General features: G+C 43.4%; 1 protein-coding gene across 1 annotated transcript; it reads left to right on the forward strand.

Annotated features, from left to right (window-relative positions):
• The first annotated feature begins 2867 nt into the window (after positions 1-2867).
• Positions 2868-12801, forward strand: LOC115369189 (protein NLRC3-like). The gene is made up of 5 exons (XM_030065756.1): positions 2868-2885; positions 3317-5322; positions 5720-5890; positions 10390-10552; positions 12239-12801. The coding sequence occupies exons 1-5, from the start codon at positions 2868-2870 to the stop codon at positions 12788-12790; spliced, it is 2910 nt and encodes a 969-aa protein (XP_029921616.1). The 3' UTR covers positions 12791-12801.
• The last annotated feature ends 6573 nt before the right edge of the window (positions 12802-19374 follow it).

Consider the following 19374-nt stretch of genomic DNA (forward strand, 5'->3'; position numbering starts at 1 on the left):
GTACTTAACAAAAAAAGGTGAAATAACTGAAAACATGTTTTATATTCTAGTTTCTTCAAAATAGCCATCCTTTGCTCTGATTACTGCTTTGCACACTCCCGGCATTCTCTCGATGAGCTTCAAGAGGTTGTCACCTGAAATGGTTTTCACTCCACAGGTGTGCCTTATCAGGGTTAATTAGTGGAATTTCCTGCTTTATCAATGGGGTTGGGACCATCAGTTGTGTTGTGCAGAAGTCAGGTTACTACACAGCCGACAGCCCTATTGGACAACTGTTAAAATTCATATTATGGCAAGAACCAATCAGCTAACTAAAGAAAAACGAGTGGCCATCATTACTTTAAGAAATGAAGGTCAGTCAGTCCGGAAAATTGCAAAAACTTTAAATGTGTCCCCAAGTGGAGTCGCAAAAACCATCAAGCGCTACACCGAAACTGGCACACATGAGGACCGACCCAGGAAAGGAAGACCAAGAGTCACCTCTGCTTCTGAGGACAAGTTCATCCAAGTCACCAGCCTCAGAAATCGCAGGTTAACAGCAGCTCAGATCAGAGACCAGATAAATGCCACACAGAGTTCTAGCAACAGACCCATCTCTAGAACAACTGTTAAGAGGAGACTGCACGAATCAGGCCTTCATGGTAAAATAGCTGCTAGGAAGCCACTGCTAAGGAGAGGCAACAAGCAGAAGAGATTTGTTTGGGCCAAGAAACACAAGGAATGGACATTAGACCAGTGGAAATCTGTGCTTTGGTCTGATGAGTCCAAATTTGAGATCTTTGGTTTCAACCGCCGTGTCTTTGTGAGACGCATAAAAGGTGAACGGATGGATTCCACATGCCTGGTTCCCACTGTGAAGCATGGAGGAGGAGGTGTGATGGTGTGGGGGTGTTTTCCTGGTGACACTGTTGGGGATTTATTCAAAATTGAAGGCACACTGAACCAGCATGGCTACCACAGCATCCTGCAGCGACATGCCATCCCATCCGGTTTGCGTTTAGTTGGACCATCATTTATTTTTCAACAGGACAATGAGCCCAAACACACCTCCAGGCTGTGTAAGGGCTAATTGACCAAGAAGGAGAGTGATAGAGTGCTGCGGCAGATGACCTGGCCTCCACAGTCACCGGACCTGAACCCAATCGAGATGGTTTGGGGTGAGCTGGACCGCAGAGTGAAGGCAAAAGGGCCAACAAGTGCTAAACACCTCTGGGAACTCCTTCAAGACTGTTGGAGAACCATTTCAGGTGACTACCTGTTGAAGCTCATCGAGAGAATGCCAAGAGTGTGCAAAGCAGTAGTCAGAGCAAAGGGTGGCTATTTTGAAGAAACTAGAATATAAAACATGTTTTCAGTTATTTCACCCTTTTTTGTTAAGTACATAACTCCACATGTGTTCATTCATAGTTTTGATGCCTTCAGTGAGAATCTACAATGTAAATAGTCATGAAAATAAAGAAAACGCATTGAATGAGAAGGTGTGTCCAAACTTTTGGCCTGTACTGTAAATAGATCTCTTCTCCCATCAAACTCGTAAGAGCTAAAGAAAAGATAAATTAAATAAAATGAGCTCTTACAAAATCAATAAAATTAACCTGTGTGCCTTATACATGTCTACTTGAGCATTAATTAAAATTTAGCGTCATTCAACATATAGCATTTGACATAAACAAACAGAAAGAACTTAAAAGTTATTTTCAGCTCAATGGCACCACCATGAGTCCAAAAATTACTCCACATAGCTAACACTAGCAAGACTGCTAGCGTAATGAAGAAATGAACCCCTTTCCTACCATAAACAAAACAAATAACATATAAATGCATATAAAACATATTATTAACACACACCTTGTTCCCATCTTCAGCCAGGTGCTTAAAACATGTAAAATAAACCTTTTGGTAGTGGAGTTACCATGCATGACCACACCGTCTGCCTTGTGCCGTCGGCTCCGAACTGACACACACACCAAAAAACAAACAAACTTGCAGACGCGGGGATCCCACCACTTCCGCCAGGGATCGTCAAAATAAAGGCATACGGTAAGTGAACACCGTAATGATGGAAACACACCTTTTTAAAGAGATATTTACACTGTGGGATGGCAGCCTGGCTGAAGGAGGTGCGGGAGGGAATCATATCTTCTGTCCAGCGTGCGGAGGAGGTTTTGAAATGTATTTAGCAATGTAGTGTGTTATGGCAGTCGTTATCTCCCGATGTGTGCAGTTGCTCTTTTCATACGGAGTTACACAGCAAACGACACTGTAATTGTAGTCTGTTTGCTGCAGTGGGCTTGAGCATCACTTTAACTCGACTTTTCACTGGACTTTTTGGTCATGCACTCGTCATGTAAATGCTGTGGTCATTTTTCAAGTGCCGGTCTAAGTTGTTTGTGTTGCTGCTGGATGTTCGACAGGCTTTGCTCAGTACCTGTTTCTGGTGCACGTCTGCAGTCTCAAACTTGAAATACTCCCATATGACCGACGTGCTGCTTTTATGGGATTAAATCCCCTAACTCCGCTTCTGGTTCAGCTGAAGCCATTTCAAAACACGTTATTTAGGGACACCAGCTTGTTGTTACTGAGTGTGTATACTGTCACCTGGACAATGGCCGCTTCTGATTGGTTAGCGTGACCTGTCCTCGCCTAGCATGCCGCTTCTGATTGGTGAGCTTGACAGGGCATGACGGCGGGATGGTAGGGAGACGGCATGTATGTGTAAAATAGTTGACACAAGTCAGTCAGGAGCGCTGAAAAAAAAAAAAAACGCAGCTTTTGCGATCTCAAGATCGGACTGTCTGAAATCGCAATTTCGATCAGAAAATGATAAAACGTTCAGCCCTAATAGGGTCTTCACTGGAGTCATAACAATGGTGACTAATCTCAGGGTTTAGTTAAGGGGGTGTTGTCCTCTTTTGCTTGTTGAAAGCTTGTTGCAGTGAGTTTTCTCCTCACGCTGTATTGTGGAGATTTTTTGCTTTTGTTGTTGGTCAACTTTTCTTTTATGGATTGAGAATAAAAATCCAAAAAACATGAGCTGTCAAGCACTTGGATTGCTGTATTTGTCATAATCTGCTGCAAAAACTCAAAGTGGATGTCATGCTGCTTACATGGACATTTAGTCTTGTAAATACTTTCTTAATTGCATTAATATTAGAATATTGCAATCCATGTAAGTGTAATCACAGAAAGTGACATAAGAGACCACTTATGACATTTTATAAAAGATTTTAAGATTTCAGTTAAAACGTAATGTTGTCTAAACATAAACTGCTTTCATCTCCACAGGGACAGGAAGAGGAGTCGAGGTGATGTGAAGGAGCAGCTGTCCTGCTATGCTTTGTGTCAGGAGGTCCTGAGGGATCCAGTCTCCACCAGCTGTGGACACTGGTTCTGCAGACGGTGCATCACCTCATACTGGGACCAGTCTGATCCATCAGGAGATCCTGCCTGTCCCCAGTGTGGAGAAAGATCCAGAACAAGACCTGGACTGTGGACACCCAGTCAAACCAGTCCAGTGAACGGCGGTCTGCAGGAGGTTTTAGACGAGCATAAGATCAGTCTGAGAAGGAGATGTGAATTTGTGACAGAAGGAACTGCTGCAGCAGGAAGTGGAACCCCCCTCAACAGGATCTACACTGAGCTCTACATCACACAGGGACGGAGGGAAGAGGTTAATACCCAACATGAGGTGTGGCAGCTGGAGGCGACATCCAAGATGGAGACCCTCAGTGACACTCCAATCAAGTGCCAGGACATCTTTAAACCCTTACCTGGCCAAGACACACACATCAGAGTAGTTGTGACGCAGGGCGTTGCTGGCATTGGAAAAACCTTCTCAGTGCAGAAGTTCACTCTGGACTGGGCAGAGGGCTTGGAAAACCAACATGTCAGTTTTGTGGTTCTGCTTTCATTCCGGGAGCTGAACTTGATCAAAGATGAGCGCTACAGTCTTCTCCAGCTGCTCCGTGTTTTCCATCCAACATTACAGACGGTCACAGCAGAGAAGCTCGCCGTCTGTAAAGTCGTGTTCATCTTTGACGGCCTGGATGAAAGCAGGTTTTTATTGGATTTCCAGAATAATGAGGTCGTGTCTGATGTCACACAGACATCATCAGTAGATGTGCTGTTGACAAACCTCATCAAGGGGAATCTGCTTCCCTTGGCTCTCCTTTGGATAACTTCCAGACCTGCGGCGGCCAGTCAGATCCCTCCAACATGTGTCGACAGGGTAACAGAAGTGCGAGGGTTCACTGACCTCCAGAAGGAGGAGTACTTCAGGAGGAGATCCAGTGATGAGGAGCTGTGCAGCAGAATCATCTCACACATCAAGGCGTCCAGGAGCCTCCACATCATGTGCCACATCCCAGTCTTCTGCTGGATCACTGCTACAGTTCTGGAGCACATGTTGACTACAGACCAGAGAGGAGAGCTGCCCAAGAGCCTGACTGAGATGTATTCACACTTCCTGCTGGTTCAGACACAGAGGAAGAAGCACAAGTACAATGAGAGACATGACAGGAGCCAGCAGAAACTGATGAAGACTGACAGGGAAGTTCTTCTGAAGCTGGGCAGGCTGGCGTTTGAACATCTGGAGAAAGGCAACCTGATGTTCTACCAAGAAGACCTGGAGGAATGTGGTCTTGATGTCAGAGAGGCCTCGGTGTACTCAGGAGTGTGCACAGAGATCTTCAAAACCGAGTGTGTGCTCTTCCAGAGAAAAGTCTACTGCTTTGTTCATCTGAGCATTCAGGAGTTTCTCACTGCAGTCTACATGTTCCACTGCTACACCAACAGGAACACAATGGTACTGGCCAGAGTCATGAGAACACGCAAGAATAAAGGTGTTCACAAAAAGCCATCGCTGGATATCTTCCTGAAGACAGTCATGTCTGAAGCCCTGCAGAGCAAAAATGGTCACTTGGACCTCTTTGTCCGTTTTCTTCATGGCCTCTCACTGGAGTCCAACCAGAGGCTCTTGGGAGGCCTGCTGGGTCAGACAGAGAGCAGACCAGAAGACATCAAGAGAGTCATCAGAAACCTGAAGGAGATGAACACCAGTAGTGTCTCACCTGACAGAAGCATCAACATCTTCCACTGTTTGATGGAGATGAACGACCTCTCAGTACATCAGGATATCCAAGAGTTCCTCAAGTCAGAGAAGAGATCAAAGAAGAAACTCTCTGAGACCCACTGCTCAGCTCTGGCCTACGTGCTGCAGATGTCAGAGGAGGTTCTGGATGAGTTGGACCTGAAGGTGTACAACACATCAGATGAGGGACGACGGAGACTGATCCCAGCTGTGAGGAACTGCAGGAAGGCTCGGTTAGTCCTGATGTGAAATCAACATTATACAAACAGTGTAGAGCTGCTTCCATACCTGACACCATCAGAAATACAATAAAGATATGTAGTTCTCTAAATATTCAGGATAAAGGATTGATTCTGTCAGAAAAAATATACTTCAGGCAGTCCAGGGTAAAAAGGAGGCAACATGATGGTGATGCCCACAGCAGCTCACCCCTACAATACTTCAAAATCAGAGTTTTTGCTGTGTAATTGAACTTGAGCATCAGGTTTCTACTGCTTGGTTTCTTCTGATATTACACATGAAGCGCATTTCAAAAAATTTGTATCCTGTAATACAATTTAATATTATTATAATATAACACTATATAAACACAAGAAAATCACAGACTTGACATTAAATCTGTAATTACAGACTTTCTGGCTGTGGACTCTCAGAGACTCACTGGGAAACCGTGGCCTCGGCTCTGAAGTCCAACCCCCATCTGACAGAGCTGGACCTGAGTGAGAACCAGCTGCAGGATTCAGGAGTGGAGCTGCTGTCTGCTGGACTGGAGAGTCCAAACTGCAGACTGGAGACTCTCAGGTCAGACTGCACTTTTTAATGATGTGTGAACATGTAATATTCTGTTAGTTGAACAGGAGTTTTACAGGCTTACATCTCAAATTGTTGTCAAACTGTATTTTTACACAATCCTTGTGTGTTGAAATGAAAAACTGTAAACTTCAGTGATGATATTGTACATTATTTCAACATGCAGGGGTCCAAATGGCCTCCGTCTGTGGGAATCTGATATTTATTGTGCTAATTCCACATAACGTATAGAGGACACCATCATCGAGGTCTTGGTCCAACAGTGGATTCACAAAGGTTCCAATATTTTCTTTGATGAATCATCAGGGACAAAAATCCCATGTGGGCATATCAGTGCATTCTGGTATCTTTCACAGATTAGGCCTGATGGGATGGAGTTGATATGTCCAACTTTTACCATCCTGATCACATTCCCTCATGGTAACTGTTGTCTTGGAACTGTTCTGAACCTCAACTAAACCTTTAGGACCTCTTGTTTTTCATTGATTATTATTTTGATCATCTTCACACACTTTTTCACAGCTCACCTACTTCCCATGCAAAACTTTGTTTAAAGTCTGCAGGCTGACAGACGACCACGCCAAATGAACATTTTGTATATTTCAGGATATTTTCTGTCTCTAGTCCCTCAGACTGAGCCACATGAACACAGTCGACTGTCACCATGTTTTTGACTGAATACCGTGATATCCATATTGTGAGGATATTGTTAGGATGACTGTTAGTTCTTTCATGAAAGTGTAAATTAGTGCTAAACAGTCATTAGTAATATGGATATGATGAGCGAGCAGGCTGAGGCCAATAACAGAGCAGCGAGGAGCGTCTAATAAGTTGAGAAAACTGCATCCCTTTACTGTAATGCAGCCTTTAAAAGCAGGAGAGGACAACACTGATGGCATAAGATATTACCATATCCCAAATCCCACATGATATCTGATCTCATATCACACTATCCATATTATATCAATATATTGATGGGCCCACCTCTACTGCCATCACCTGGTCAGTCTGTTGAAATGCTCATAACTTTGGCCCTGATTGGTCCAGAGACTGGGTGCTGGTGTCATGTGATGCAGAACCTCTTGTTCTCCAGTTTTACTCTGAGAAGATGGTAGACTGAAGGCATCTGAGGACTTTCCACTGAGCCATTCATTTGTTATTTATGGACGGACCTATGGCTGTTTTCACGTCTACCGTATTTAGCACTGAAATTGATTTATTTTGGACCTTTTATCATGTCTTGCTTTCCTTGTCTGTTTATTTGTGTTTTTAATATTTTGATGTCTTTTCATTTCAGGTGTTTTCTTTATCTTTTCATTTACTCTGATGGTTTTGTAAAGCACTTTGGAACTTTGCTTTAAAGGTGTAATGTAAATATAAATTACTATTATCATTATTATTAATAATATAACTGTTAAAATAACTATTTCATTGTTTTTTTCCTTCCTTTTTGAATATTTTGAAAAATCTCTGACAGATCAATATCCTAAACACTGGAAATTATAGCTACATATTTTATTCTTTATTCAGATTGAGGTGGTGCAGGTTGTCAGAGAGCAGCTGTGCTTCTCTGGCCTCGGCTCTGAAGTCCAACCCCCATCTGACAGAGCTGGACCTGAGTAAGAACCAGCTGCAGGATTCAGAAGTGAAGCTGCTGTCTGCTGGACTGGAGAGTCCAAACTGCAGACTGGAGACTCTCAGGTCAGACTGCACTTTTTAATGATGTGTGAACATGTAATATTCTGTTAGCTGAACAGGAGTTTTACAGGCTTACATCTCAAATTGTTGTCAAACTGTATTTTCACACAATCCTTGTGTGTTGAAGTGAAAAACTGTGAACTTGTGATGATATTGTACATTATTTCAACATGCAGGGGTCCAAATGACCTCCGTCTGTGGGAATCTGATATTTATTGTGGTAATTAATGAACACAGTCGACTGTCACCGTGTTTTTGACTGAATACCGTGATATCGATATTGTGAGGATATTGTTAGGATGATATCCATAAATATATGGATGTTGTTTGAATCATATAGTAGCACTAAATGTCTATAAGGCTGATATTGCTGTGAAGTATATGTTGTGCTTTTTTAAAGTCGGGGCTGCTGGTTCTTTTAGTTTTTGTGAGGATGGTTGGTCAGGTTCAGTATCATGGATGCATGCGTGCTTTGTGAGAGAGAGAGAAACCTTATTCTTAATTTAGATTTGAGTGTTTTTGTGTGCTTGAAACTCAGTTTCTGTCAAGAGCCACATGACTTCTATCAAAAAGAGCTGGGGCCTCGTGTACAAAGACTTGCGTGGATTTCCTGCTGAAACATGGCGGACACTTAAATCCAGAAAACGTTGTACGCACAAAAACATCAAGATGTATGAATCTGTGCGTACACATGAATCCAAGCACATTTCCTTTGAACATCCGAATTAAATTGGAATTGAGTGAACATGTTGGAGTACCTGACCCCTCCCTGTCCCTGTGATTGCTTCTTTTATATGGTTGAAATCAAATGTTTCTGGGCCGAATGGCCTCCCGGGTAAGATGTGCATTCATTAATTGCTTGTTAATTTTATACACCACTTACACGGATCACACACTATTGCTGTAAATGAATGCAGAAATGCGCCGGGGAAAAGGTGAGGCTGATTAAGACATTTTACACTTTACACATGGGTTTATTCTTTTTTTTTGGCATTTCTGCTTTATTTGATAGTCACAGTAGAGATAGACAGGGAAGAGAGAGGGGATGATATGCAGCAAAGGACCTGAGGTCGGATTCGAACACCGGTCGCTGTGATCAGGACTGAGCCCTGGTGCCAGTGGCGGCTCTGCCTATGTTGGTGCCCTAGGCCAAATTACTGCCTTGCTCCCCTCCATGTTACTACTCCTTCCTTCCTGTTGACATAAACAAATTTACCTGTGATGGCGGTTTTATAGCAATGTGTGTGTGTGTGTGTGTGTGTGTGTGTGTGTGTGTGTGTGCAGTCAATAGTTCCGATTACATTAGGAAAACCGGCACTGTCTTCTAATACTGCTAAAGCAGCCATTGTTGTTAAGGGTATTTTCATCACTTTGCGCATGCTTTTATATCCACTAATCTAATCCCAGACATGTGGGTGTGTTAATTATTCATCAGTGCTAATTGTTCATGTGTCTCGGATGTGCACATCACTCAGAGGACTAAGGGCCATATCTTGTGCCAAAGTCCCTAAACCCGTTATTTAGGGATTTAGCATTGCGCAAGAGGCGTTCCCCTGCAAAAGTTGCTATCTTGTGCACCTCCCGCTATCCGCAAAACACCTGCGCTACCCGCTATATTATGCATAGGCCTGTTTTGGCCGTTACGCCAGTTACACCAATCAGTGTGCCAGGTGCCATTGCCTTTAAGGGCAGGATGCGCTATCCTAAATCCTACATCCTAAACCCGCGATGGAGAGAGGGAGGTAGATTTTCTCAGGGCTTCTACTGAGGCTAAAGCAAGTTGGCTTTATATACATATTACATATTATATTATAGGCGTAAAATCCCCGGGTCACACCACACACACACAAGAGGCAGAGGTGGAACTATGTGTAAACTAATTTATTGACAAGTTAAATTGGGCAAATAAAATATTAAAAATAAAAATATAGCACAGCTGCTGGCTTATGATAAAACAATAAAACGTGCTGGCGTAAGTGTCCAATTAAAACAGTCTTTCCTCTAAACAGTCTATATGAGTAATATACTCAGTCCATTCCGGCGGCGTCCCGGTATCAGTCCGACCGTGTGCGTGGCGAGGCTCCGTCGGGGCGCGCGTTGAAGCCGCCTGGGCGCGCTCTCGTAACAGCCCAAACTTTAGGGATAGCGGATAGCAACTTTAGGGATAGCGCATGAAACACGCCCACAGACACACCTCCAGGCACAAATGACGGAGTCGGCATAACGGATAGCGGGTAGCGTGGGCACAAGATACCGTTTAGGAATAGCGGAAGTTCCTAAATCCGCAATTTGCGGGTAGCGGGTTGTGGCAGCGGGTAGCGGGTGGCACAAGATAGGGCCCTAATTGTCTTCACATTATCAACAGTTTCCCAGCATCACCTCTAGGTGTCACCAAAGGATCCATAGCTGTCGTGAAGCACCGCACATTTCCACGCTCATTTCACTCTTCATACATCTGAACTTTGCCGTGGAAAAGGACGTACACCACGTTTTTGTGCGTACACACCCTTTACATGAGGCCCCTGGTGAAGTTTGAATCCCCTTTAACCGGTGTTGACTCCGTTATGCAGCGTCCTGATTGGAGAAAAATGTTGAGCCCATGCTTGCATGAAGATACAGCACAAGACTCATTCCATTCCTAAAAGACAGGAAGTGGTTTGAGCTCCACCTGTCAGGCTGCTGCTCTTCAGAGACAAGCAGCCAATCAGACACAGCTCTGTGAGGGAGGCCTGCCACAGATCTGCACTCTTCTGGTCTTATAGTTTATTTTTTATTTTTTATTTTTCATTCAGACTGAGGGACTGCAGCTTGACAAGGAGCTGCTGTGCTTCTCTGGCCTCGGCTCTGAAGTCCAACCCCCATCTGACAGAGCTGGACCTGAGTAAGAGCCAGCTGCAGGATTCAGGAGTGGAGCTGCTGTCTGCTGGACTGGAGAGTCCAAACTGCAGCCTGAAGACTCTCAGGTCAGTAGAGGGGTGGAGTCAGTCCTCTGAGGTCAGTAGAGGGGTGGAGTCAGTCCTCTGAGGTCAGTAGAGGGGTGGTGTCAGTCCTCTCAGGTCAGTAGAGGGGTGGAGTCAGTCCTCTGAGGTCAGTAGAGGGGTGGAGTCAGTCCTCTGAGGTCAGTAGAGGGGTGGAGTCAGTCCTCTCAGGTCAGTAGAGGGGTGGAGTCAGTCCTCTCATGTCAGTAGAGGGGTGGGGTCAGTCCTAGAGGGGTGGAGTCAGTCCTCTGAGGTCAGCAGAGGGTGGAGTCAGTCCCAGAGGGGTGGAGTCAGTCCAGGCGGAGCAGCTTGGTTGCTTGGTTCTTGTGCTGGACACAGTCAGTGCAGGCAGCATTTCCTGGGAAATGTCCAAAGTGCTCAGTGGCCTCAGGACTGGACAGACAGACAGAGAGAGATCAGCCAATCAGAGCAGCCACAGGTGTGTTGGGATCATGTGCTCGAGTTGACCTGCAGGTGATGATGATGATGATGAAGAGGATGATGGTTTTGTGTTCATCCCTACAGGCTGGAACATGTAGAATACTGGACTCCAGCTGACAGCCTGAGAGGATGTGAGTACTGAGACACACAAACACACACACACACACACACACAAACACACACACACACTCAGTACAAATCCAAACCAGGCTTTAGAGAAAATGGGAACGAGCTGAAACTATATATGTGTGTGTGTGTATGTGTGTGTGTGTGTGTGTGTGTGTTTGTGTGTGTGTGTGTGTGTGTGTGTGTGTGTGTGTGTGTGTTTCCAAAAGCAGCTAAAATCAGCTGACATGACAGAAAGCTGGGCGTCCTGGTAGCTCACGTGCTGCAGAGCTCCAGCTTGTCCAGGCTGAGTCGTGGGTTTGAATCCCACCTCAGGCCCTTTGCTGCAGGGCGGCCCCTCTCTCTCCCCGGCCTTTCCTGTCTCTCTCTGCTGAGTCCAATCAAAGCTACAATGACAAAAAAAACAACTTTAAAATTACAGAGAAAAATGAGTTTTCCTCTGTCGATTTCCCTCATACATAAGCCTGGTATTTTTTTTTCTTTTATTATTGAAAGAAAGGTGAAGAAGTCGAGTGCAGAGAGTGACAACATTAGAAAACATATTAGAAAAGGAGAAGACAGGACTGAACAGATGTGGAAAGAAAGAAAGAACCAGACAGGAACTCAAACAAAATAACAGAAAATATGAAGAAGAAAAAAATTACGAAAGCAAATCAATTGTAGTTTACTTTTGCTGTGTGTGTGTGTGTGTGTGTGTGTGTGTGTGTGTGTGTGTGTGTGTGTAAGAGGGTGTGTATGATGAGGGTAGGGGGCAGGCAAGGACAGAGAGGGGTAGAGAAAAAGAGAGGGAGATATAAGAGGGAAATGCTTCGTTTAATTTTTGATATGTATTTGTTTTTCTTTGTATTTTGGGTGGATATGAAATCTGCCTTACAAACTCAACAAAAAAATAAGCATTAAAAACAATAAACTAAACAAGCAAATCCTCTTTAAAAATGAATTCAAACCAAACTCAAATTGAAAACACAAAGTGTAAAATGACATTAACAATAAAAACTAATGAAAAATGCAAAACTATAATAACCTTATGAGAGCCAAGAGAGTGTGAGTGGATGATGCTTTCTGAGGTGTGTTGTGTGTCTTCTCCCCATCAGATGCCTGTGATCTCACACTGGATCCAAACACAGCGAACAGATACCTCCGTCTGTCTGAGGACAACAGGAAGGTGACGAAGGTGAGCGAGTGGCAGCCGTATCCTCGTCACCCAGACAGATTTACACAGCCTCAGGTTCTGTGTAGAGAAGGTCTGACTGGGCGATGTTACTGGGAGGTCCAGTGGAGTGGAGTGGTTTCTATAGCAGTGACTTACAGAGGAATCACAAGAAGTGGTGATGACTCTCGGCTTGGAGACAATAATCAGTCCTGGAGTCTGTGGTGCTCTGATCATGGTAACAGCTACTCTGTCAGACACAACAGGAAGGACACCAGCATCTCTGTCTGTCCCTGTGGATCTGACAGAGTAGCAGTGTATCTGGACTGCTCTGCTGGGACTCTGTCCTTCTACAGAGTCTCTCCTGACAGACTGACACTCCTGCACACCTTCAGCTCCACCTTCACTGAGCCGCTCCTCCCTGCGTTTGCTTTGTGGTCACTTGATTCTTCTATTGAGGTTGAGCTGCCAGTTTCTCAGAAACAAACTCTGACCTGAAAGTGTTTAGAACATGTTTGGCTGATTTGTGGTTTATAGTTGATTTTTTTTTTTTTTTTATTGTTTTAGACATCTTGGTGGATAATTGTTAATTGATTGATTGGACAGGCTTGTAAATATAATAAGTCATTATAATGTTTGTATATTCAAATCTTAATGTTGTGCAAAAGTGTCATTTAAACCTCCTCCTCCACTGATTGATTTTTTTTGTATTTCTAGTCAATAAACACAGACGTGAGAATGACAGCACATTGCTCACTGGAGAGCTGTGACTGGAGCCCCTCTCCTTTTGTGCCCCTCCCTTCACCTGTTGATCTCCAAGTCACATTAAGATGTTTAACGCTCTGTACCTGATGTTTTACTTTCAACAGATTTGTATTTCATTTTGGACAGTGCACATTAATAAACACATGACTGTAAATGTGTCAGAGGCTTTTCTCACCTGCAGCCCCTGGCCAGGTGTTACATAGGTTTCCTAAAACTGAAGACGCTGGGTGGGTGTGTGTGGACATTATTTAGGCACCAGGACTTCATAAAGCAAGGAGACAATAAGGTGCATTAATGCATGAATGCAGCAAAGCTAATGGCCGTGGAAGGTGCAGGAGTAAGCAGGGCCAGCAGGGGGAGCTGGACTGAAGACAGCAGGGAGACAGAGCCAGTGCTACCAACCTACAGACAGGAGCCAAATCCATGCAGCAACACGCGCACACACACACACACACACACACACACACACACACACACACACATACACACACACACACAGGGGAAAAGGTTAGCAGCACAGAACACCTGCAGGTAGAGACCAAAGAGAAAAAGAAGAAGAAGAAGAGAGACTGTGGAGGAACATCTAAAGCAGCAGAGACAAAACTAGAGTTGATGTACAGTACACTGTATGTATTTAAATTGAGTGACGTCCTCTTTGATTGGATTAAAAATGTAAATATTCCTCTTCTTCTCTTGTTTTATGTTTGTGTGCTACGGGGCCGCAGAGGGGCCACAGAGAGAAAAATGAAACATGTTTTACTACATTGTGCGCTAGAAATGTTTGAGGAGGAGTTTGACTCGCTTTTTGAATAAATGAGTTTGGTATGCCCTGGTCCTTGCGCTAAAAGGGCCCTAGAGTAGAGGGAAGTTTTATTATTTTTATTTTAAGCTCATAAATTTCATGTTCTAGTTCCTCAGTGTCAAAAACAGCCAAAACAAATGTGTGTCAAATGTTGATATTTCTTATGTTTTGTTCAGCTAAAACAGCCTGGAGGTCACTGAAAACATATCATCATCATGTTAATGTGATGTTTACCCACTTTTCTCCATCAAATTAGGAAAAGTTAATTAAATATGGGGCAAATAATAATAATAATAATAATAATGTTAATCATGTATTTGGAGGCATTAAACACCACTGAGATGCCACTAAATCCTCGGGTGTTGAGGGATCAGCAGTCATTGTTCAGGTCTGCAGGAAACGCTGCTGTGGTTAGGGTTAGGTTGTGGTTAGTGATGTGTCGGTCGAAAATGAAACGGCTCGGAGGGCCCACTCACATTGGCAAGTTTGTTCCGCGCCCAAGCACGTTTGCCTCTAAAATCCGGATTATTTGACTAGTGTGGAGCACCTGCCCCTTTTCCCCTTGATGCCCAAAGTGCCCTTTTGTCAAAGTGATGTTTTTTTTATTATTATTTATTTATTTATTTATTTATCTTTGTAAGTGTGTGTGTGAAAGTTTGTCTGTGTGGCCCAAAATAATAATAAATAAAACAAAATAATAATAATTTAGATCTACCTTGGTCGGTCACATGATCCACTACGTGCCCTCACTCTGCCCTCACTGCCCTGACGGGCCCAGACGTGCCATGTAGCTAAGCGCTGCTAAGCTGCTAGAGACGGCCACTGCTAGTCTTGCGAAACCGAAGAAGACCCGAGGGAGTAAACAACTGGTCCGGTGAGTAGGTTTTCGGTATTCCTCGAGAGTAATAATGCGATTATACAACTATTACCAACAAAATAAAATGTATAATCAAAATGTATTCATACTGTGGGCATTTTGCTCTCAAAATATCAACGTTTTTTGCTAGTATTCTCTCCATTTCAGTGGAAATACAGGAGATCTGACGTTAACTAGTCCTTGTCAGCTAGACAACTTGAGCTTATCATGTTTTCTAGACATCGTGATTTCCCAAAACTGAATAAATACCACACATAGCAACACAAAACTGCTCTGCCAGCTCAATCATGTTGTAACTAGAATATCCGCTGGAAAATACATTTTTTCATGGACTGATAGTTATACTTCTGCCGACTTCTCAGTCATTTTTAATCAGGTGCCATGACAACGACTCACCAGCTGATCTTTATCTACAGCCAACTTATATTAACAGTTATATTTAAATATTGGCTACTGCTTTCCAGTGTCAGCGCCAGAACAAACATCTGTCTTTTAATAAACTCACTGGCAGATGTTTTATTTCAGCTGGGGGTGTGTCACTCCAATTTAACGCCAGCTCTGATAAATGTGGCTAAGCAGCAAAAGTAACGACAGTAAGCAGTCACATTAAGGCTGAACAGATGCGTTGATTTATTAAATGTTCATTTCAATGTACAGATGCAAACAAATTGACAAATTAATTAAATCAATGGCATAGGCAATAAAGAATAAACAAATGAATAATGATTAATAGGCTAATTAACAACTGATAACATTAACACATTAATAACAAGAACAAACTTACAGCTGAACATCTTTGTGGAAAATCTGACAGGTACTGTCCGTGGTTCTGAATCTGCTTAGGCAGGTACTGTCCGTGGTGCTGAATCTGCTGAGGCAGGTACTGTCCGTGGTGCTGAATCTGCTGAGGCAGGTTCTGTCGGTGGTGCTGAATCCGCCGCAGCGGGTACTGTCAGTGCTGCTGAATCTGTCTCGGCAGGTACTGTCCGTGGTGCTGAATCTGTCTCGGCAGGTACTGTCAGTGCTGCTGAATCTGTCTCGGCAGGTACTGTCCATGGTGCTGAATCTGTCTCGGCAGGTACTGTCCGTGGTGCTGAATCTGCATCAGCAGGTTCTGTCCGTGGTGCTGACTGTGCTGAGGCATTTCATTCTCTTTATTATAGAAAGGATCTTGTTTAGCTCTTCTTTCCTTACAGTTGAAAAAATCAGCTGTTTGCCCGGTGTTTGTCAGGTAGTCTTGTACACACTTGATGGCCTAAGACATTGACCGGGCTGTTCCGGCTTCATTGCCTGTCTCCCCAGCTGATCCAGCTCTTCATTCGTCACTCTTGCGTATCTCTCCTTTTTCTCTTCAGTCTTGTCTTCTTCGTTCAGCCATTTATCCAAACATAGGTCACCAAATAAATTGACAAAAAACAAACAAACAAACAAACAAACAAACAAACACACACACACACACACACACACACACACAAAAACAGTACGGTCCATTATGCAGGCAAACAAAGTTGACAGCGGCTTTTGATGCGGGTTTCTGTGAAACATTTCGTGTTGCCATGGAAACCACACAGACCCGGGCAATAAGACATAGGCGGAGTAATATTTTCAGTGATGAAGTTTTTGTCATTTGAGCACGGCTCCCCGTGCTCATTTGAGCACATTCTAAACGTCTGATTGACCAATCAGATTGCTCGGTCGGATCTACATGTTGTATAATTGCAAGATGACTGATGAAGTGAAGTGAGCAATGAGCAGCCTCTGTGTCGTCTGTGTGCAGAGTCAGACGAGTGAGTGAGTGAGAGAGTGAGTTAACCACACACAGCGTGCTGTTGGGAAAATGTATGTCAGGCTTCTTTTTGTTTCTGTATGTTTCTCTTATCATGGGCAAAGTGCATTAGAGAGATGTCATGTATTATTTTACTCTCAAGCAGTGTTCCTATGTTTCTGGAGGCAATGAGGCATAGACTATGTTATCTCACTAAAACTATGCAATATGCATATTCACATAATTTTGGACTATTACAGTATAAATACACCAACAACAATAATAATAATAATAATTAGAAGAATTTGAATTGTGATTTTCTCAACCTCTCATTTAAACATATCAGTACTTGTTTGTTTATAACATTTACATACAAATTGAATATAATATGCATACAAAATATATAACTTTTAGAACCTTGCTGTCTTGTGCAAAGTGGATAGTCAAACTGAATAAAAGCACAAAAATATTTAAATATATCATTCAATTAGTTTTTACTTTATTATGAGCACTAGGAATAATAAAGGGCAGATTATGAATGGATGAAATTCGTGGCTATACAGTACAATTTTTGACAAGTTATGAAATGTCACTGTGTGTGTGTGTGTGTGTGTGTGTGTGTGTGTGTGTGTGTTTTATGTGCATCAGATTGTAGTTTAACAATCATATTTCATTCTGCAGAGATGCCTCGTAAGGAGAGGAGGTTAAAGCAAAAAACAAAAGGAGCTGCGTGAGGCTGTGAAAGGCAGTGGGTCACTCGCCAGCTGGATGACAAAGAACAAAAGGTAAGAATAACATGTACCAGATATTTACATTGCAGAGGTATTCAGTTAGAGAAAACAACAATAACAAATACAGTTTCAATGTTGTCATTCTATTGCATTATTTATCATTATGTATGGTGGGTTAATTATTGATTAGGTGTAAGAGATGTTAATTAGATTAATCTAAGAGCAAATTGTGCCTTGTTTCTACATGGAAAGGGAGTGAGTGATGATAGGTCAGATGAGGAGATGGAAGGAGAGAAAGAGGAGATGGAAGGAGAGAAAGAGGAGGAGATGGAAGGACAGAAAGAGGAAGACACTGTACCTCAGATAAATGAGAGTTTGCTGGGAACAGAAAGCCAGGAGGAGACAGAGGCTGGAGGAAAGGTGTCAGAGGATATTGAGGAGCCCACACAGAATATTGAGGTAGAGGGAGCAGCTAGCCAGGAGGAGACTGAAACCAGAGGGAGGCAAACATCCTCACACCTACTTGGACTTACCCACCCAAATGATCCTGCCCATGTCCTGTAATTAAACATCAAATATGATGAGGCCTTCATTCAGTTGTGCAACAGTACTGGACCCTGTCGACCAGTGCTCTCATCATTTCCAAAGAGTGAAGAGGGGCGGTTATTTCAAAAGAAATGGTATGAGAACAAGGCATGGCTAGAGTACTCCCCATGTCTTGACGCCATGTTTTGTTTCAGCTGCCGTCTTTTTTTAAATGAGGAATAATACACAAGCCGCAAAACCTGGAAAACAGAAGGAGTGAATCGATGGAGAAAGGCTCTGGAGAGAATTAAAGAGCACAGTGCCTCAGAATGACACTATGTGCGCTATGGTGAGGTGGAACAACTTTAAAAAGAGATCACTGGAGGCAGCTTTCGAAATGGGTGACCGTGCATCACAAGCTGCTAAAGACATGGAAAGAGAAAAAAAACAGAGAAATCTTGTCCCGCTTACTAGCCATCAGTGTTTACCTGGCAAGACAGGGCATGCCTTTTAGAGGTATGAGAGGTACGATGAGACCCTGTCAAGCCAAAATCGAGGTAAGTTCCTAGAGTTGGTGGAGCTGTTTAGCAAATATGACAGTGTAATTAAATTACAACTGGAAGCCATAAAAGAGAAGCAGGGACCTGGTAAAAGACCTCTTGTCTCACTCCTCTCCAACAGAAGTCAGAATGATATGATCAAAGCTTTGGCCATATCAGTTAAATGAGTAATCCAAAAAGAAATCCAAGAGAGCAAAACCTTTTCAATTCTCATGGATGAAACCACAGATGCTGCACACACTGAACAGGTTTCTTTTGTTATCAGGTACTTGCATAACATGCAAATCAAAGAGCACTTTCTTCAGGTGTGTAACGTTCATACCACAAGTGGAGATGCTCTTGAAACGGTAGCGATAGCTCTACTGGAAGAAAATGATCTGAAGTTGGAAAACATCCGGGGTCAAGGGTATGATGGTGCTGCAAACATGAGCGGACGCTTTAAGGGTCTTCAGTCAAGAATCCTAAAAAGAAATCCAAAGGCCTTGTATGTGCACTGTCAGGCACAAGTCAGACATCTGTTTTGTCAGCTTTTTCAACTTAGTTGAAAAACTTTATACTTTTGTGGCCAACTCATCAATGACACTCTGCATTTATTGAAATGCAGAAGACGATGTACCCTGATCAGCGTCCACTGGCGCTGCAGAAGCTGTCAGACGTGCTGGGCCTGCAGAGAAACTGCCCTTCGCACTCTGAGGAAGGTCCTCCCAGCTGTCATGCAGTTTCTTGAGGAAATGACAAAGCAAGACCCACCAGACTCTTCAGCAGGTGATGCAAGGATTCTTCTCAAGAGCATCAACTTTGAATTCTTCCTGTGTCTGGAGATCACCTGTCCAATCTTCCAGGTGACTGCAATGGCCTCTGATGCTTTGCAGCAGAAAGACATAGACCTGACATAGACATAGAGTTTTTCAGAGGCCGGCCCACAGCAGAACAGAGGAGGAGTTTGAGAACATGTACAGGCTACAGAGGAGGCTGCATCAGTGGGCCCGGACCCCCCAAATGAGATTCCTGGTCAAGCTAGGAGGAGGAAAATGCCGGCAAAGTTCAAGGTCATTGC

Source organism: Myripristis murdjan, chromosome 12 (genome assembly GCF_902150065.1).
Source record: "Myripristis murdjan chromosome 12, fMyrMur1.1, whole genome shotgun sequence".
Lineage (NCBI taxonomy): Eukaryota > Metazoa > Chordata > Actinopteri > Holocentriformes > Holocentridae > Myripristis > Myripristis murdjan.